We start from the raw sequence: 19,881 nt of genomic DNA on the forward strand, positions 1-19,881 counted from the left end.
CGAATGGAAGAAGATACAAATGCGATCATCAGCAAGATGAACGCGGCGAAAATGCCAGCGACCAAAAATGCCGACATGCGAGCAGAACCGCGGCAGCATGCTCCTCGCGACAAGAACAGCCGTAAAGACGGTTACATGTACATCGTCAACGAGAACAACGTACCGATTTCGACCATGGTAGTCCGAGGAGAAAGGTGGAACAAATGGGTAAGAGAGCTCGACTCATCTGGCGAACCAACTGATACTGTCTGCACGACTCAACCCGCAGTGGCTGCAGGTCCGACGGCAGGCCCTTCAGAACCGTCGATCTCTCCAAACATTGCAAATATCACGACGTCAAAGGGCATGATACGACGGAGTGTAAATCACTCTATGCGCACTATCTCTCGTCTCTCGCCAGCGGCGACTTCAAATTCGAGCCCTTAAAAGCTAAGCCCAAAAACGGCAAAAGCTGGAGCAAGAATAAAGAAAGAAGAGCCCAGCGCAAAGACCAACAAAACGAAACGCAGCAGCGAAATGAAGAAAAGGCCCCAAAGGACGACGGTGAAGACGACTCCTCTGCTGACGAAGAACAGCCGGCTAACCGCAAGCGCATAGAGGTTATACTTTCTCAACAAACCTTATCGTCAGACAACAAGAACGACGACGCGCCTATACCCGGAGATCTGAGAGATGTTCTCAAACGAAAGCTTGAGTCCAAGGACGACAACAGCTCCGAAAATACTGATCTCTGGCTAACGCTGAACGCAAGGAAGTTCCAGCGTACCTCGACCGGTGTTCCTGATCCCAAAGGGCATCCGACACGTCTCAGCGGCGATCTTCGAGACAAACTCAACGCCAGCATGTGCGATCTTCGCGTTTTCCTCAACAGCTCGAAGCCCACAGATCTCCGTAGATGGTTGGAACAAACTAAGACGCCAGCCAACCCTACGCTGTCGCAAAACGACGACAACGAATCAGCTGACCTACGCGCCCTTTTAAACTCCAAGCGAGTAAAAACAAAACAGCGACTAAACGTCATTATGGGCGGTTCTCCTCCCTGTGGAAATTCTGTTCGCTCCGTCAAGAATTACCGCCGGCAGGTTGCGACTTCACAAAGGTGGCCCACTAGACCACCAAATCATCCTCCGATAACCTTCTCGCCTGATGACACCGCCGGGATTCACGTCCCCCACAACGATCCTCTTCTTGTCATTCTCAGAATTGGAGAGTATGACGTCACGAAAGTACTTATCGATACGGGAAGCTCCGTTGATCTCATCTTCCGAGGAACGCTGCAAAAGATGGGAGTGGACCTCGACGACATTAAGGCATCATCTAGAACATTAACTGGCTTCAATGGATCTTTCGAAACAATACAGGGGACGATCCGTCTTCCAGTACGCGCATGCGGTGTTACTTGAACAGTCAAGTTCGCTGTTGTAAGCACGAAGGCACCATATCATGCGATACTTGGAACCCTGTGGATACAATCGATGCAAGCAATCCCGTCCACTTACCACCAATGCATCAAGTTTCCCGGTACGGACGGCGCAATTAAAACGTTGCGAGGAGATCAGAAGGCCGCTCGAGACCTATTGATCTCCACTGTTAAGCTCCAACATTCTTCTCTACCTGTCAACTCTGTCTCTCCCCCGATCTCCAAAGTTTTCCCCCAGAAAGACGAAGTTCTTGAGTTGCCCATCGACGACACATACCCGAACCAAACGGCACGAATCAGTTCATATCTATCTGAGGACATGCAGCGGTCGATCCTCGACTTCCTCAAGGAGAATGTATCTACGTTGGCATGGTCCATGGCGGACATGAAAGGAATTGATACAGCGATAACAACGCACGAGCTTAATGTCGACCCAACCTTCAAGCCCATTCGACAAAAGAGACGAAAGCTTGGTCCTGACAGGTCTAAAGCTGTGAACGAAGAGGTGGAATGGCTACTCGGTGCCGGCTCAATCGCTGTGGTACGTTACCCTGAGTGGTTAGCAAACCCATTGGTGGTCAAGAAGAAGAATGGGAAGTGGCGCGTCTGCGTCGACTTCACCAACCTAAATAAAGCCTGCCCAAAGGAAAGCTACCCTCTTCCCAATATTGACGGTCTAGTCGAATCCACCACCGGAAATGAGATGCTCACGTTCATGGATGCTTTCTCCGGATAAAATCAGATCAAGATGCACCCCGATGATCGTGAGAAAACGACCTTTATCACAGATAGGGGAACCTACTGCTATAAGGTCATGCCGTTCGGCTTAAAGAACGCATGGGCAACTTACCAACGACTCGTGAACAAAATGTTCGCAGATAAGCTGGGCGACACCATGGAAGTATACATTGATGACGCTACACGCCGCCGATCACCTCTGCCATCTACGAGAATGCTTCGAAACTCTCAACAAGTACGGCATGAAATTAAATCCGGCGAAGTGCACCTTCGGAATTTCCTCAGGTGAATTCCTCGGTTACATCGTAACACAACGAGGAATCAAAGCCAACCCGAAGCAGATCTCAGCGGTCCTGAACCTCCCAAGTCCAAAAAATAGTAGAGAAGTCCAACGGCTCATGGGTCAGATTGCTGCACTTAATCGGTTCATCTCTCGATCTACCGACAAGTGTTTACCATTCTACGATCTCTTACACGGGAATAAAAAGTTTATCTGGGACGAGAAGTGCGAAGAAGCATTTCCTCAACTCAAACATTATCTGACTACACCGCCTGTACTCGTCAAGCCGGATGTCGGGGACGTTCTATCTCTTTACGTCGCGGTATCCCCTGCAGCAGTCAGCAGTGTTCTAATAATGGAAGACCGCGGCGAGCAAAAATCAATCTTCTACACAAGCAGGCGTATGACAGGCCCAGTAACGTGATACCCAACTCTGGAGAAGATGGTGCTGGCCGTAGTGGAAGCGGCAAGAATGCTCCGCCCGTATTTTCAGTCACATTCGGTGGAGGTACTGACCGACCAGCCCCTCCGAACAATACTCCAGAACACCAACAGGTCCGGAAGACTAACGAAGTGTGCTATCGAACTCGGTGAGCTTGATATCACTTACAAGAACCGAACGGCAGCAAAGTCCCAGGTCCTTGTGGATTTCTTAGTTGAGCTGGCTCTGGAATTGGAGCAAGACCTCGCACTCCCGAACCCAAACTGAACCCTTCATGTTGATGGATCTTCAACCAACAAGGGCGCAAGGGCCGGGGTCCAGTTACAGTCCCCGACCGGAGAATAGATCAGACAGTCTTTTAGCTTCGGCTTCCCAGCGTCGAACAACGAGGCAGAATATGAATCTTTGATCGCCGGACTCCGCTTAGCCAAAGGTGTCAAGGCCAAACGTCTAAGCGCCTACTGCGACTCACAGCTGGTCGCCAGTCAGTTCAGTGGCGACTACGACGCCCGCAACGACCGAATGGATGCTTACCTCAAGATAGTCCAAGGGTTAGCAGCAGAGTTTGAATTCTTCGAACTCATCAAAGTCCTCAGAGGAGAGAACATCTGCGCCGACGCCCTTGCAGCCCTTGGCAGCAAGCTTCGAGATCAGGTTAAACGAACCATCCCAATACACCGAATTGAGAAGCCAAGTATTGACACCTCGACCGACCAAACGGTCACCATGGCCCCGATCACCGACCGTGGGAGTAGTCACGAGACCACCACGCCAGACATCGAAGGGTTCGACCCCGACTGGAGGATGAAGTTCATCGACTATCTTAGCAGGGGAGAACTCCCAGCTGAGAAATGGGCTGCACGTCGACTAAAAACACGCAGTGCCCATTACGTCGTCTTAGATGATGAACTCCATCGATGGACCGCGAGTAAAGTACTCCTCAAGTGCATTCAAGGCGACGAAACTGTAAGAGTTATGGCCGAAACACACGAGGGCGCCGGAGGCAACCATTCAAGCGGACGAGCCTTGGCAATCAAAGTAAGAGGCCTAGGCTTCTTCTGGCCGACGATGAACGCAGACTGCGAGTCCTACGCTAGACGTTGCGACAAATGCCAACGCCACGCACCAGGTATCCACTGCCCGACTGAAATGTTACGCACGACAACAACACCATATCCATTCATGCGATGGGCAATGGACATCATTGGACCGCTTCCCAGTTCCCGACAACGACGTTTTGTTCCAGTCCTCACTGACTACTTCACGAAGTGGATCGAGGCTGAAGCCTTTGCTTAAGTCACGGACAAAAAAGTCTGCGGCTTCGTATGGAAGAACATTATCTGCCACCACGGTCTACCTTATGAAATTGTTACTGATAACAGATCGCAGTTCATGTCAGGCAACTTCAAAGAATTCTGCAGCAAATGGGACATCCGATTAAGCCCTTCCACCCCTCGCTACCCGCAAGGAAATGGCCAAGCGGAATCCTCCAACAAGCTTATCATTGACGGCATCAAGAAACGTCTAGATCTGAAAAAAGGACATTGGGCCGATGAACTCGACGGAGTAATGTGGAGTCACCGCACAACACCAAGAGGTTCGACAAAATCAACACCTTTCTCCCTTGCATACGGTGTCGAGGCTATGGCCCCCGCAGAGGTCAACGTTAAAAGGCTCTGACGTTCGAAGATGCCCCAGTACATAGAAATCAACAAGGAGATGCTGCTCGACGCCCTCGACGAGATCGAAGAGCGAAGGGACCAAGCTCTGCTCCGGATCCAAAACTATCAGCATCAAATAGAGAGCTACTACAACAAAGAGTTCCGGACCAGACCCCTCGAACTCGGTGACCTCGTCATGCGCAAAGTGTTCGAGAACACTGAGGAACTCAACACCGGCAAACTCGGGGCAAGGTGGGAAGGACCCTACAAAATCGTCAAAGTCGTCAAACCAGGCGTCTACCGGCTTGAAACATTGCGCGGAGAAGAAGTGCCTCGAGCATGGAACTCAATCCACTTGCGACATTCCTACTCGTAGAGAGGTCGAATCTCAAAAAAAAAAAAAAAAAAAAAAAACCGAGTAGATGCACCTCCGCGGTCACTTCCACTCAACCGAGTAAATGCGCTCCAAACAGCCACTTTTACTCGGGTAAAACGAACTACAAATTGCTTGATCCTCAACTGAGGAACGTAGACAGCCTTAACCAGTCCAGCTGCAACAACACCAAAGTCCAAACTTTGTTTCAGTCTCAATCGACTAACGAGTGATCGATGAACCCCGCTTGTCGTAAGACGGTCATCGCATCAAGTGATTCCCGTACCGCCAACAGGCGGTACGCGCGCGGACACTCACATCCCACTACTCAGCTATGTCCTGATCAGACATCTGGCTGAAGGACCCAACGGTCGTCAGTCACCTATGCTTCAAATGCATTGACCAACCAAAAAGAGCGAAATCTATACCATTTTTTTATACTGACGAGTAAAGGATTAGCTACCCAAAACTTGATTGTCATTTGAAAAATGGATAAAAGAACCTTTTCCTCTTAAATTCGGTCTCTCGTCTTTCGGAATTGAATAGCGTCTTTAGAAATTATCTCAACCGAAACGCGATCCATACAGATCAAACGATGCCCGAAACCTTTCCTCAACAAAGCGAGAAGGAAGAGGTAGCGGAGAGAGAGAGAGTAAGATCGCTGTCTGACTGCGGATTCACATGAAGATTGGTAGCCTCAGCCTCATGAAGCTTCTCCTGTTCGACGAAGACATCTAACATCTCTTGCGGGATCTCTGTCCCACCGCCCTTTATCATCTCAAGGCATTTCCTCGTTCCCGAAGCTTGCCCGTATAAATTCTTTGCCTTTCCAAAGGCGTCTAGGCGAGTAAGGTAGTCGCGCACACGACCAAAGCAACGATTTGCCTTGTCGGTCAAAGCAGCCTGGACCCTTTCCCTCTCGCGAGCGACTTCCAAGCTCCGCGAATCGTTCATGCGTTGCCTCTCCTAGATTAATTTCTCCACCGCAGCATCCCTCTCTGCGAGGAGCTCGGCCTTCTCCTTCTCGAGTGCCGCAGTAGGTTGCTCCAAGCGACTCTTCTCTCGGGTAAGCTCTTTCTTTGAGGCCCTATCAGACTTAAGCTTGCCTTCAAGCTCCTCGAATTTTACTCGAAGAACTTCTTTCTCTTTAGCAGCGTTTTCATTGGCTTTCTTGTGCTCAGTCCTGACCCTCTCAATCGCCTTCAACCTCGCCTGAGAAAGCTTCTACGAGGCTCCCAATTGAACCATCGTCTGCTTTAGAGTGCTGTCGTACTTCTCGACGAGAAAGTTCACGCTCCCGTCACTCTGCAGAACAACGAGATAGAACTAATCAGAGTGACTCAAGCTACGTATTCGACAGAAGGATAAGAGAATAGCACATTACCCGCTTTCTCGCGAAGGCAACATCAATATACTCGTCCTTAAAGTAAAGGTCTTCTATCTGCGGCAGCTCCTTCGTCCCAGCGCGAATCTGACGCGTCAGTTCTGCGCACTGAAGGGGATTAAAGATTAAAGGGGTTTTCACGTCATAAGAAAACTGGACGCGTTCGGGGAACTCGATTCTCCCTCTCTTCGCGAGGGAACCTTCAGAACGAGAGCCTTTTCTCGCAGACGAATCAGGAGCAGACTTCTCGCTTGCAGCAGGCTCACTCCCAGAACCACTCCCTCGCGTTGAGACCTTTCTCTTCTTCTCCGAAGGGGTTTCGGGAGAAACTCTACCTCTCATGGCGACATCGACGAGAGTCGCCTCAACAGCATAAGGACGTGGCTCCGCGTCAACAAACTTCTTCTTTGTTTTCTTTTTTGGACGATCCTCAGGCACCGCCTCGGCCGGGTCTGTCTCGACAAGATCCTCTGCAGCGCCTTCTCGTCCTCCTGCTGGCGCCTCGTCTTGATCGATAGAGGAAGTAGCCCCTTCGCGAGGCTCTTCCTTCCTCCCTTTTTCTTTCTCGCCTCCAAACCCTCAGAAGCTTCATCGAGAGAAGCGGTCTTTTTGAGAGGAGCCTCATCAGTTGCTTTCCTCTTTGCTTTCTTGCTCTTCTTCTTCTTTCTGGGACTCGAAGCAGAAGGCTCTGCCCCAAAGCCCTCGTCGACTAAACTGGATGCTCTCTCCTTGGAAGCTCCACCACCTTCGGAAGCTCCACAGCCTTCGGAACTGGTCGATTCTGGCACATTAGCAGGAGTTGACTTCTTCGAAAGCAATTGCAGCTTCCCCTTCAATAAAGCGCTCAGGTCCGGAACTCCATCCATTTCTCTAGCTTCGTCTAGGAGCTTCTGTTGTTTCCGAGTAAAAAGGGACAGGCGCGACTTACGGGGTCTGAGAACACAAGGAAGCCTCGATTCCCAATCAACTACAGAAAGGAAGACCAAAACGTAAACTCGATACGAACATCAACAAGTCTTTGCAACTGATCCAAAGGAAACTCCCCGCGACAAACTTACCTCTGGCAATTCTGGCTTGTTGACGACGTATCCACTCTCGACTAAGGTCTGGCCAACGGAGGTGGCTATGCGTTCCGATCGCCTGCGCGCTTTCAAAGAATTTCTCCGGATATGCGATCGTATTCGGATGGCGAACTGCAAAAACAAAGTAGGCAAAGTCAGAATCAACGAAGAGAAAGCAAATCCAACGGATAATCTCTACCAAGTTCTTTATTCCATAGAATGCGGTAGTCGTCCGGGGGTTCTTCGAAAGCATGCTCGTCTGACTTGATATAAAAATACGAACGTTGCCAATCTTGCGTCTTGTTCGGATGACCGGTCAAGACGTTGTAGTTCGCACGCATCTTCACCGAGAAAATCCCGTTCGACTCAGCCTTCGTGAAAGTCAACTCCTCGAACACTCTCACACTCATCGAGATATCTATCTCCGCCGCCATAACCATCAACATAACGGTTATACGCAACGACCCGTTCAACAGATGAGAGATGGCGATGTCCCAATGAAACGTGTACGACGTCACCAACCGCGGGATTGGAAACCAAAGCTTCGTATGATCTCCAAAGTAGGACTCGTACACACATTGATATCCAACTGGAGGCGACCAAGGCCGTTGCTCGGTAGACGGGATGATGTATGTAACACAGGCGCCACCATTCTCCCTTAGCAAATCCTTCACAGTCTTGTGAGAGGAGCAAGAACAGAACACGTTCCCCCACAACTGAGCCCGCGGGTCACGCTGCAAGTCAGGCGGAAGCTGGGAAAGTTCCTCAAAGATCCCGCCGGGATGATAGATCGTGGGACAGCAATCTATCTGGTCGAAGCGAACCCTCCGATGAACTCGTCTCGAAGGTCTTGGAGCTCGACTCGATGCTTCAGAACCACTCCGCTCAGAACCTATCGAGGCATCACTTTGGTCCTTCCCGCTGTTCCTACTACCGCTCGTGCCACTGTCACCACTGGCTTCCATGCGACCAGCGGCTTCCTTGCGCGTTTTCCTGTGGGAATCGGCGACTAAAAGGCGCTGAGATAAACTCATATTTTCTGTATCCCGCAGAGCGTCTCGATGTATCAAATCGAACTCATCCAGCGGACTACCACTCGCCGGACTCGGAGAGGTAACAACGTCCTTCCCCTTCCCCTCGCGTGACAAGCGACTCTTCGAAGGCATGATTCACGGTCTGGGGACGACTAAACCGACAAACCAAGCGGACAAGCTAACTCGCCAAATGACGTATCTAGAGAGAGAAAATAAAAGTAGAGAGAAGGGAGAGAAAGCGGAATACATGAGTCTGCAGAGAAGAATGACGAAAGCGAAAGGGAAGGACCTATTTATAGCAAAGACGAAGGCACACTTCCCAAACGCAATCATTAGGTCTAGAAGAGCCTAAATGGGCCTCAAGGACCGCCTACATATCCAGAAACCTACTCGCGACGGTTCGATTTCTCGCTTAAACCGGTTTCCGGTTGAACAGTCAAACCAAAATCAATCTCTGATTTTGACCTAAACTGGTTCTTGCCCAAACCGATATCCGGCTAAATAGCGAAACCGGTTCAACCATTTCACGGTTCGCGAGTAACCTGCCGCCCGACTAAAGCTTGCCTCCCATCACGAAGACAACAAGAATGGGGTAGGCGAGTCATGATGAACTTTACTCGAGCGACTAAATGCGTCCAACAATGGCCAGAGAGACAAGAGGAAGACGGACTAACAGTGAAGTGCCCCTCACGCTAGAACCTGTCATCCGAACGAACCTGACCCACAAATTCACTGAGACCGTTACACTGCTCACAAGTGAACTGGGGGGACTTATTGTAGGAGATGGATTACATCCCTCCACAAAGCCTATCGAATAACAAGGTCTAGCCCAACAAGCTGTAAACTTACTCGGCTCGGCGAGTAAGGTTGTCAGCTCGGTCCTAGAGTGCTTTTAGCCGACGACCGAGCCGACCAAAATCATCCGGCTCGGAGGAACTCCACCAAGGTCCGTATATTCGGCCTTCTGAAGTTAAGGCCCAAAAGGGGACCGGATTTAGGGCACACAAGGACGGAAAGTCTATAAAGGGAGAGGAGGCAACAACAAGATAGGGATCGACACTTTTACACACACACTGAGCGGTTAGATTTAGGGTTTTAGTCTCTCTTTACTCCTAATCGTTCTGTACCTTTTCCGGTTTGCTCTGCGAGCTCCGACTTGTTTCCTTGATCTCCTGTCACTCTTGTACCTCCTTTTGATCAGATCTAATAAAACGTATTTAGTCATCCCATTTTCGAGTTCTTTCAACCTAGTCGACTGAATCCCGTACAAACAGGAAGCTAGAGAAAGCATTGGTGATCTTGGAGAATATGCAAAAGAGTGGAATGGATCTTGATATTTATACCTATAATATCATCATTCGCGGCATGTGCAAGGCTGGTGTGATTGAAGACGCGCATGATTTGTTTTGTAGACTCAGCCTCAAAGGAGTGAAACCTGACGTTGTAGCATACAATACAATGATCTCTGGCTTGTGTAATAACAGGTTAAAGCATGAAGCATGCGCCTTGTTCAGCAAAATGAAACAAGACGGACCTCTCCCAGATGATCTTACGTATAATGCGCTAATAAGGGCACATCTTGAAGATGGTGACAAAGCTGCATCAGCTGAATTCATCAAGGAAATGAGGAGCCGCGGGTTTGCTGGAGATGCTTCAACCTCTGGTTTGGTCACCTACTATGTTGCATGATGGGAGATTTGAGAAAAGCTTTCTCGACATGCTTTTTTAAACATTTTATCCTTGGTAGAATTGTCGAGCAACGAAAGAAAGCATCTTAAAACTAGTTTATCCAGGAGAGAAGAGGAGTGGTAGAGCAATTCTCTTCCCTTTAAAGTATCTGTGAGGTAAATCAAATTATTTAAATTCTGATGTTACATTTTGTGTATTGGTGGAACGTTGTCTTTGTATTTAAAGTATTTGTGATGAACTCTCCGAGAAGATCTCAGACTTGGTTTGGTCGTATGATTATTGTTTTACTTTAATTTTGGTTCTTAGCCAGACTTCTTTTGGCAAGTTTTATTTTCAGTGATTGTTTTAGTCAGATTTATAGTTCTATGGCTCGATTGGATAAATTTATTAGAACTTGGTTGCTTGCTCTGCCATGTTTGTGGTATGTTTGAATAATGATACAGTGGTAGCGTATCTTAGATTCAAGACATTACGTTTTTGAGGTTCAGTCTAATATCTTGTCCTGAAGAAGCTGGAGATTATGCCTAACCCATTGGAACTTGGTTGCTTGCTTGGTCCGGTCTCTGGTATGTTTGGGTAACCAGTCAGTGGTATACGTTCTTTGTCTAAAGGTCACAATCCTCATTTTATTCGGTTTAACAGTCCACCCGGGAAAATAAAATAAAATAAAATATAGTACGCTTCTTTGTTTTCGCTAATGAAATGTTAACCAGGAACTCTGTTTTTAACCAATTTATTTATGAAACAACAAAAGAACAGAATCATTGGATTAGGCAAGGCGGGTAACTGCAGCATGTATAGCATCAGCGAGTTGAGGCACTGTCTTTGAACTTAGACTTGCAATGCTTATCCTCCTGCAATACACAATCCTTATTTAATATAATACTCATTTTTCAGGCACTTAATAATGTCAGTAAATGGAAAATAAGATTACATTCATTGGAAGTTACAAACAAATGAGCGAAACTCTTGTCTACTAAGTTGCAGAGGAGTAAGTTGAATGTTATTATTCACTTGTTCTATTTTTCTAAACAACTATCTTACCTCATGTAGTTAAGAAAAATAAATGACACTTGTGTATGTACTAATAAGCATAATATGGTCTCAATTGTTTGTTTTCTTTTGCTGTTAAGTCTGTTATGTTTATAACAAGTTTATAGTTCTTCAAATACAAATTGTTAGCTTGCGTCTGTACTTGGAAAAACTATGTTTTTATCTAATAAAAATGTGAAATATTTTATAAATTTGAATTTACTTGATTTTTTTTTCTCTTGATCTAATAATTATCTGTGATATAAACATTTGAAGAGAAGAATCATATCACTTACCCATCATAAGTAATATAAATGTGATATTCTTTGGCCATCCAACGAACTTGCTTCTCATTCAGTCCTGTAAAAGAAAACATCCCAATCTGTTTGATAATGTGACTCCAATCACCGGGTGTACCTGCAGAAACAAAATGGTACAAATTAGAACTTATGAATGATTTAAATTAACGAAAATTATGAGGAAAACAAAAAACATTAAACCAAACCTCTAGCTTGTATAGCTTCATATAACTGTTGGCGCATGCTTATGATGCGGTCAGCCATGCCTTTCAGCTCGATAGTCCAGTCCTTGTACATATCACTGCCAATGTGTATGCACACACGGAATTTTGAACATAATTAAAAATCATTAATATTTAATAAGCATTTCACAGGACAAGAAGAATTCTCATTAGTCCTGCATATATATAGGTATAACAACTACCTGTTTTTAAGAATTGTGGTAACAATGGATGCTCCATGAATTGGTGGGCTAAGATACATAGGTCTAACAACAAGTAACACTTGACTGTGAATTTTCCTAGCCACATCTTGTGAGGTGCATACCTTCACATTAGACCCACAAAGATTATATTTACAGTTTCTGAATAATTTAATTATATAGACAAGATCTACGTTTGCATGTGAAAGTGAGAAGTTTTGTTGCTTACAATGGTAAGAGCACCAATACGCTCACCATAAAGACCCATGTTTTTGGCAAAACTTTGAGCTATCAAACATTCACCTCCATCAGCAACAAACATACGCACCGATTGTGCATCTGAGTCAAGGTTCCCACTAGCAAAACCCTGACAATTAAGATTAAAAAAGAGGCATGTTGCTTTTCATTATTGAAACTAATCTCTAATATTACCGGATGAACCCAAATATTTTTGTATGAATATGTCATATCTGTGTGAGCATGTGTTCGTTTTTATGAACTGACAATCGTGATAATACTTAACGAAAGTTATACATTACAACAGAGTGTTTCATTTGTTTGTATAACACACCACAAAGCAAAGGTTGTACATCTTACCTGATATGCATTATCAAAGAAGGGTAATAAACCTTTAGACCTCACAATTTGTCGAATCTTTTCCCATTGTTCCAGTGTTGGGTCAATTCCTGTGGGGTTATGCGCACAAGATTGCAATACCACAATAGCTCCAGGCGGTGCAGCACCAAGATCCTCGAGCATGCCTATTTTTAAAACAAAGTATTTACTTAAAGTTATGATTGGTAAGAACAATAAACCTAATCTGTATGGACGTCAACAAAATCAACCTTCGAAGTCGAGTCCTCGGGTTTGCGGATCATAGTAACGGAAATACTCTACACTTAAACCCGCCAATGTGAAAATAAAGGGATGGTTCCCCCAAGTTGGATTTGGAACGAAAACGACTCGCTGAAAGCAATGATAAACGCAATTATGATGATGAAAATATTACAAGAATTCCTGATAAAATATGTTACAATTCACATAGAAATTTTTTCAAGAATAAAAATTGTCGCAAATTTTGTTAAGGTTTTTACATTTCCTTCTGAAATGTTCGTTTACCAAATTCTTATGGCCATTAACAAAACTAAATAAGCTAGTGAGGAACATTTACTTGTTGGTGGTGTTTTGCTAGAAACTCAGCTCCGACTCTCAAAGAACCAGTACCAGACAAACACTGGATAGTAACAACTCTATTCTCATCCACTGCATGACTGCCCAAAAAATGAAAAGAATCTTTATAGCAAAATGAAAATAACCTAAAGGATTTAGAGAAGTTGAAAAAAACAATCAAACCTCGGATTAAACATTTAATCACTTGAGGGAAATAATAGTATCTAATATATTACCTATCATCACCTAAGATCAGCTTGGCGCTCAATTTGTTAAAATCAGCAAGTCCATCAATTGAGAGATAACCCTTGTCACAAGATCTTGAGGCAAAAACAAACCAAAACAAAATCATAAACTTTTTTTTTTTTTTTTGAAAATGGCTAATCAGTTACTATCTGAAAGTTATAGGGGAAATTTTAACTTTATAGGCTTTGATTGTTTGTTTACAAATGTGTTCACAAATGAACCCACAGTCATAACATTTTAACTGAAATGTTAATTGTACAGAAAACACACACAAAAATTACTTTATGAAAAATGTAAAATTAAATATCTTTAAAACGTCAATTTTTTTTTCCCTGAAACAATCCAAGTCTTTCTATATTACTAATGAGTATCTAACTTACAGGTCATTTGCTAACTGTTGCTCTGCTTTTCTCACCACCTCAAGAACAAGAGGCTTTCCCTCCTTTAGACAATAAAATAAATATAATAACCCCAGTGAGGACTAATACAATAACTCTAACATAGAGACTGTGAAGATCCATAAAACTTAGACAAAAAAGGAACCAAAGTTACCTCGGTTCGATAGGCACCCGCACTCAAATTCAACTTAACTGGACAAGGATCATCCCTACAGGCAAAAATAACCTGTTTTGTGACCATACAAAGAAGATTAAAAGCCTGCAATAAGAAATGATCTACTCTTTCATAAAATGGCAGAATGGATCCAATAATAAAAAAGTAAGATGGATGTAGATCCTTAAACTGAAATATATGTACATACACTGAGAAAAGGATCTTCCGGAGCAGGAAGGACGTTTGACAAGATGGAACTCATCACAAAATGACTAATCAATCGATAGTGAATTTGGAAGAAAAGGTTGTAGAGTCCTCAATTATTTAAGCATGATTAGGCTCACCAACCAAGAGAATCCAATTTTCTATAAAACTGTACTTTTTATAATGGCTAAAATCCAATTTAAATTAAAATTTTAAATCATTTACTATATAAATTGTTCCTTTATAAGTGCTGATTATTTTGTCCTGATATCTATATATATATATATATATACATATATGATTAGTTTTTTTTTCGTAACGCTGATTTATTATGATATTACAATTATGATATGAGAAAGGTTATATAGACGATTCGATAACCGACAATACTACATGTCTTACGAAGACGTACGCTTAACTGCATCACCTGAGCCGTCTTATGAAAATTCACACCTGGCCAGATTTACTTGCACCATGTTGAAGATCCCTTGTAATTTTTTTTTCCGTAGTCTGCATAATTGTTTAATAAATCGCTCTCTCCGGAACTATTAACATATGATTAGTTCTGAATAGAGATATTAACATATGTTTTTGTTATAAAGTGGGGCCATTTGCATTAATATCTCCATTCACAACTTTAACGTGCAACCAAAAAATAATACTAATAAACAAGTAATTAGTTTGCATGTTGAAGAAAAACTGCTTTTTAAAAACTCTGATCAGCGATACAAATTACAACAAATGGTTAGAAACGTTTTATCTGCCACTTTTGCATTGTAGTTCTAAATTGTTTATTGATGTTTATTTTTAATTAAAAAATTACTTATAATTGTTGAGTAACGCTTAATTTATTACCGCTTCTATTCTTAAATCTACGGTTTCTAGAAACTCTCAACTTTAACGTATGCTTTTTAATTGTTTTCTTTGTCGGTCGCTTCCAGCTCTCTGTTTGTAGTGAGTTTTTTCTCTTACTTGTCTAGAATCTAGGTTGAGGTTTCATGGATGATGGATGTTCTCATGTTCATATTAATTTTACTTTAAATCTTTACAACACTCTACACTTAGAAAGTGAGTGCTCATCTAATTTCAATACAACGAAACCAACGGCTCTAATATAGATTTTCTCTAAGCATTATTCATTGGACGTGTTGGTTTTATTACAAAACTGTATACAGATTTCAACAGCGTGTGGCTAAACCGGGCATTTGATCTAGTCAAAATTCTATACGAGACAAAACCAACCAAGATGAAGCAAACGGTCTACAGACTGGTATATCTTTCTCAAAGATGGGATTGGATTCAAAGAAATTAGCCGGTTTAAGCTCAAAGCTAGCAGCTACCGTTGGCATAACCGGATAATCTTCTTGGCAAGGTATGTGATGGAATCCCAGTACGTGCCGGTCCGGATTCCTCGGGCGCCTAAAGCGGACTAAAAATATGTTGCCCCTTAACTATAAATAAATTTTACTCTATTTTAAACATATTTATAATCAAAATAATATCATATTTCATATACTATTAAATTTAAGATTTTTTAAAAAGTACAAAACATCAAAAAACTATTTGCAGCTCATTTTATATGTTGTTTTCCTTCATATTTGAAGTTCTCGTGGTTGATTGATTTCTAATACTACTATAATAGCATTTTCTACAAATACAAAGAAACAAAAGAACAAAATATATAATCTATTGATAGAGCAAAACATATAATAAAATACGCTAACATCAACTTCACAAATTATTATTTTTCATAGATTTTCAAAATATTTAAACCCTATGATAGTTTTAATTTGTTGAATTTTATAAGTTTTTAACAAAACTACAAAAACTCTTTTTAAAAAGAAAGTAAGAAATTTGAAAAAAAATGTACCTGAAACTTCCATGAAGCTATTTTGGCAAAAACAACTAATATACAGTGGAACATGACCAACTGATAGCTCTAATTAATTGTTATAATATTTGTTATTCAAACAACAATTGTAGCAAAATAGAAATAAATGAAAAGAAAGGTGGGGAAGATAAATCATTCTTTAACAAAACAAAAGAAACAATTAAGTAGTTGTTATAATTAATGCGCATAAATAAAAGTAAGTTGGAACATGTAACCGTAGTTTCGAACCCCTAACCATTATAATAGAATCACAAGAAGTGGAACCACTAGACTAAACTCACTTTTGTAAATTTTGGCGCCCCTAAAATACTTATTATCTGTGGCGCCCAAAGCGCTAGCTTTGTGGGCTTTAGCCCAGGGCCGACCCTGATCCCAGTGAGCGGTCCCTGTTACACCACAAAACAAGTAATATTGGAGAGCTACTAAACCAAAAATCTCTTAGAATAGATAGTATGACTCAATTGGTATGGTCCGTTGGTTTCATACCGATCTGACCAAACTTGTAGTGTGTCATCGCCATGGCTCTGGTACGCTAGAACTCCTCCAGCAAATTGCTCTGACCGGTTATACCGAGTTACCCATATCTAAACCAATAAAACCAATTGCATTGAAAAAACTGAGTCCTAAAACGAAATGTCAACTAATTAAATATCTCATATAGAAAAACAAAGCTTAAAATTAAGTACCTGATTATTGCTGAATGCACCGCGAATCTGAGGAGGATCATCGTGATCGAGCAAACTCACCGCATTCCCACCCGGTATGATTCTGTAACCGGTCGGGTTTCCTGACCGAGACTTACGGTTTGGGTTCACAATATGGAATTCATATGGGTCATAGAGACTCAATTTGATCTGGGCATCTTTCTCAGTCTTGGCCACACATTTCTTGACCTTCAAAGTAACTCTTTATTGGTGATTTTCCAGTTGGAACTCTTTGCTTCTCTAGATGAACCTTAACGAACGAATTATTCATCGGTCCATCAATGCCCATGTCTAGATCAAACGTTATCAAATGATCATGGACGACTCCAGTCACATTCTCAGAGATCAACGGTCCAGAATCATCCTCTTTATCACCTAAGTCATTTACATTCTCGTAAGGTGTCCCTTTCACCATCAACATACCTGATGGTCAAAAAGTTAAATCTTAACCCGATTATATGTCTCTGTTCATGTCTATAAGCCATCTTTAACAAACCTCTCTGTTGATGTCTATAAGCCATCTTTAACAAACCTTTCACCAAAGCAATAATCCCAATGGCTTTGATGTACGAACCATGGCCTTAGTCGGGAATGAGTCTCTGATTTACTTTCCTGCAAGCCATGCGTCACACACGCTTTCTCCGTGTGTTATACTCAGAATTCCTACGACCATCTTCTTCCGTACTGATACGCCCTAACCTGAAGGATCACTTTAGCTGGTGTTGGATATGATCCGAGAAGGCAAATGGCACTTCTGGAACTGAGATGAAATAAAAGGATCGTCAAGAGATGCGAAATGGCTCTTGATATACCCACGATCTAAGGCTAACCACCTAAGAAACAATGTAGTGCGTTGGCTAACCACCAAACAACACACAAAGATAAATTGGCTGACGACCACCAAATCAACAAGCCGGTTCACACAAATGAACTAGCTGAATAACTCTCTCTCTCACTCAGAGAAAAGAAGAAAACCAAAATAAACTCAAATTTAGACTGATTTTATTCATAGAAGAGTTTACCTATTTATACTAGATGTGGTCAAAGAAAGACATAATTATTTTGGGAGTCACACATCTAGGAAATGAGAAATTTAACTAGAAAATAATAAATAAGTCAAAGTTGCTGAGTTTGAGGTGGACTGGTCAAGGAGACCCTCCGACTACTGTCCAGGTTCATTCTGGTCGTTCTGGTCCATGGTGGTAAGGATCAAGACGTGACCTGGACGATCTGTACGGCCTAAATTCGCCAGAACTGGAGATCACCTGATTTGAAAATTGCATAACTCCCACATCTGAACTCCGTTTGATCTGATTCTTCTTCGAGGAGCTCCGTAATTGAGTTTAGCACATTCTCCAAGTAATTTCATGCGTATAGGCCTCGTGGGTTGGAAGATATGAGCCAAACAATGAACATATATCATTACTACTTTCCATGATCAAGCCATGCATGTTTGTTTTTCCCGGTGCGCTACTCAAGGGCGCATCATTCGTTCTCTCTTCAAAAATATTGGTCCTCAAATCTGCAACATTAAAAGGAAAAGGGTTATAAGCAAAGGAATCATAATCAGAACATTGCTCACCTTGAGTTTGGTCCGGTTTTTGAATGGAAGAAGATCTTTCTTGGTTTGTTTGATGACCACTGTTTTGTTCTTTATCTGGCTCTTCCTGTATAGACAATGACACAAAGCTTCCAAGACCAAAGTCATATGCACCAATATCAAGAGCATTCAAAGGACCAGAAAATTCATCCTTGTTCAAAACGTTTTCAGAATCCTTTTCAAACTGAGAAATTAATTCAAAACTACTTGGATTCTCTGGTTGTAAAATGTTTAATTGCAAACAAGACTCATCAAGAATTGATTCAGATTGACAAGAAAATAAGTTCTTATGTTCACAATATTTCAAACCTGCCATTGGCTCATGTGCATAGTCATCTAAAATTGGCGATAGGTCTGAAAATTCTTCCTTTTCTGACTCGGTTTCAACTTTTTCATTCTCCAAAGTCACCAACGGTTTCTGGTTTTGGCACTTGGTAGCATAATGACCGATCCTATGGCATTTGAAGCACCTGGTAGAATGAGCTTTGCTTGTGGGTTTCACAGCTTTGCTTTTATCAAAAGAGATCTCATTAGTATTCAAATCGGAATTTGAAAGAGAAGAAAAATTATATTGCTGTTTTGGTGCAGAAGAAATGTTGGTATTTCCCTTCTTTTTGAGTTGTTGAATAGCAAAAATTGCCTAATGCAACATCTTCTCCAAACTAGCATAAGTCTGAAGCTCGTTCTGATCGAGCATATCTCGGTTGCTTCTCTTGACTTTGGTGAAGGGACGATCACCATTTCTGACCCTCTTCTCATCATCATCAAACCTGTTTTGTCTCTTCCTCTGGTTTCTTTGTTTCTGAACAAAATCAAATCCATTAGAAGCAAACTGTTTATTATCTCTAAAAATCAATTGCTCTTTTTGAGACACGGTTTTAAAAGGGTAGAAAACATCTTGTTGTGGTTTTGAAGCCTGATTTACATTCTTTAGAAGTCAAAGCATCCTGAAAACACTAAACAAACGAGTTAGAAAATAAAAATCTTCACACTCTCAAAGTGTTTAGCTCACGATTTTTAGGTGATCACTCAGAGTTCTTTTCACTGGTTCAAAGGATGATAGGCAGTCAAAATCCAGCAATTAAAACCCAAAACAACTTTTAAGGATAAAGAGAGAAAGAAAGATGAAAAGATTTTTATGTGGATCCGCCTTAACTGTCATAAGGCTGGGTTTCTCTTCAGCCAGGAGAGTTTCTCTTCTACCACTCCCCCTGGATTTCTCTTTAGAGGTGATTCAAGCCAAAAACGTTTACTTTTTCTTTTTTTTAATCGTTTTTTTTTAAAGGCGATCACAAGGGAGTAAAGGTACAGCTCGGATCCAACAAGAAATAATAAAAGAAATTTGTGGAGAGATGAGAAGATGAAAAGATGAAATGAAAACAAACCAGCTAAAGTGGCTCTGATACCACTTGATACGCCCTAAACTGAATAATCACTTTAGCTGGGTGTTGGATATGATCCGAGAAGGCAAATGGCACTTCTGGAACTGAGATGGAATGAAAGGATCGTCAAGAGATGCGGAATGGCTCTTGATAAACCCACGATCTAAGGCTAACCACCTAAGAAAGAATGTAGTGCGTTGGCTAACCACCAAACAACACACAAAGATGAATTGGCTGACCACCAAATCAACAAACTAGCTAAATAACTCTCTCTCTCACTCAGAGAAAAGAAGAAAAC

General features: G+C 42.5%; 4 protein-coding genes and 1 pseudogene across 6 annotated transcripts; 2 read left to right on the forward strand and 3 right to left on the reverse strand.

Annotated features, from left to right (window-relative positions):
• Positions 1-1,475: 1,475 nt before the first annotated feature.
• On the forward strand, positions 1,476-2,156 carry LOC106338923. Its single transcript, XM_013777788.1, has one exon. The coding sequence runs from the start codon at positions 1,476-1,478 to the stop codon at positions 2,154-2,156; it is 681 nt and encodes a 226-aa protein (XP_013633242.1).
• Positions 2,157-5,880: 3,724 nt separating this feature from the next.
• LOC106338925 (uncharacterized protein At3g60930, chloroplastic-like) lies at positions 5,881-8,525 on the reverse strand. Its single transcript, XM_013777789.1, has 5 exons — positions 7,559-8,525; positions 7,357-7,491; positions 6,876-7,265; positions 6,299-6,804; positions 5,881-6,138 (listed from the first exon to the last, which is right to left on the reverse strand). Exons 1-5 carry the CDS (start codon positions 8,523-8,525, stop codon positions 5,881-5,883), a joined length of 2,256 nt encoding a protein of 751 aa, XP_013633243.1.
• A 1,233-nt stretch (positions 8,526-9,758) lies between these two features.
• LOC106338926 (pentatricopeptide repeat-containing protein At1g63080, mitochondrial-like) lies at positions 9,759-10,082 on the forward strand. Its single transcript, XM_013777790.1, has one exon. The coding sequence runs from the start codon at positions 9,759-9,761 to the stop codon at positions 10,080-10,082; it is 324 nt and encodes a 107-aa protein (XP_013633244.1).
• Positions 10,083-10,700: 618 nt separating this feature from the next.
• LOC106339799 (aspartate aminotransferase, cytoplasmic isozyme 2) lies at positions 10,701-14,144 on the reverse strand. Of its 3 annotated transcripts, none has more exons than XM_013778672.1 (12): positions 14,011-14,144; positions 13,803-13,907; positions 13,631-13,692; positions 13,241-13,324; positions 13,006-13,105; positions 12,680-12,800; positions 12,432-12,595; positions 12,064-12,201; positions 11,838-11,959; positions 11,620-11,714; positions 11,411-11,531; positions 10,701-10,936 (listed from the first exon to the last, which is right to left on the reverse strand). In XM_013778672.1, exons 1-12 carry the CDS (start codon positions 14,062-14,064, stop codon positions 10,852-10,854), a joined length of 1,251 nt encoding a protein of 416 aa, XP_013634126.1. In that variant the 5' UTR covers positions 14,065-14,144; the 3' UTR covers positions 10,701-10,851. The 3 variants fall into 3 exon arrangements, with proteins under 3 accessions (XP_013634126.1, XP_013634128.1, XP_013634127.1); XM_013778673.1 differs by having other exon boundaries at positions 10,702-10,936; positions 13,803-13,874; XM_013778674.1 differs by lacking the exon at positions 13,241-13,324.
• A 2,102-nt stretch (positions 14,145-16,246) lies between these two features.
• On the reverse strand, positions 16,247-17,122 carry LOC106338927 (annotated as a pseudogene).
• Between the last annotated feature and the right edge of the window lie 2,759 nt (positions 17,123-19,881).

Source organism: Brassica oleracea, chromosome C4, assembly GCF_000695525.1.
Source record: "Brassica oleracea var. oleracea cultivar TO1000 chromosome C4, BOL, whole genome shotgun sequence".
Taxonomy (NCBI): domain Eukaryota; kingdom Viridiplantae; phylum Streptophyta; class Magnoliopsida; order Brassicales; family Brassicaceae; genus Brassica; species Brassica oleracea.

Coding starts and splice junctions, on each gene's coding strand:
- LOC106338923 (XM_013777788.1), top strand. CDS start 1,476: ATGCAAGCAATCCCGTCCACTTACCACCAATGCATCAAGTTTCCCGGT.
- LOC106338925 (XM_013777789.1), bottom strand. CDS start 8,525: ATGCCTTCGAAGAGTCGCTTGTCACGCGAGGGGAAGGGGAAGGACGTT. Junction 7,266..7,356: donor ACAAGCCAGAATTGCCAGAG/GTAAGTTTGTCG, acceptor TCCTTTCTGTAG/TTGATTGGGAATCGAGGCTT. Junction 6,805..6,875: donor TCTCGATGAAGCTTCTGAGG/GTTTGGAGGCGA, acceptor CTATCGATCAAG/ACGAGGCGCCAGCAGGAGGA.
- LOC106338926 (XM_013777790.1), top strand. CDS start 9,759: ATGTGCAAGGCTGGTGTGATTGAAGACGCGCATGATTTGTTTTGTAGA.
- LOC106339799 (XM_013778672.1), bottom strand. CDS start 14,064: ATGAGTTCCATCTTGTCAAACGTCCTTCCTGCTCCGGAAGATCCTTTT. Junction 13,325..13,630: donor CAACAGTTAGCAAATGACCT/GTAAGTTAGATA, acceptor TTTTGCCTCAAG/ATCTTGTGACAAGGGTTATC. Junction 10,937..11,410: donor ATTTATATTACTTATGATGG/GTAAGTGATATG, acceptor TGTGTATTGCAG/GAGGATAAGCATTGCAAGTC.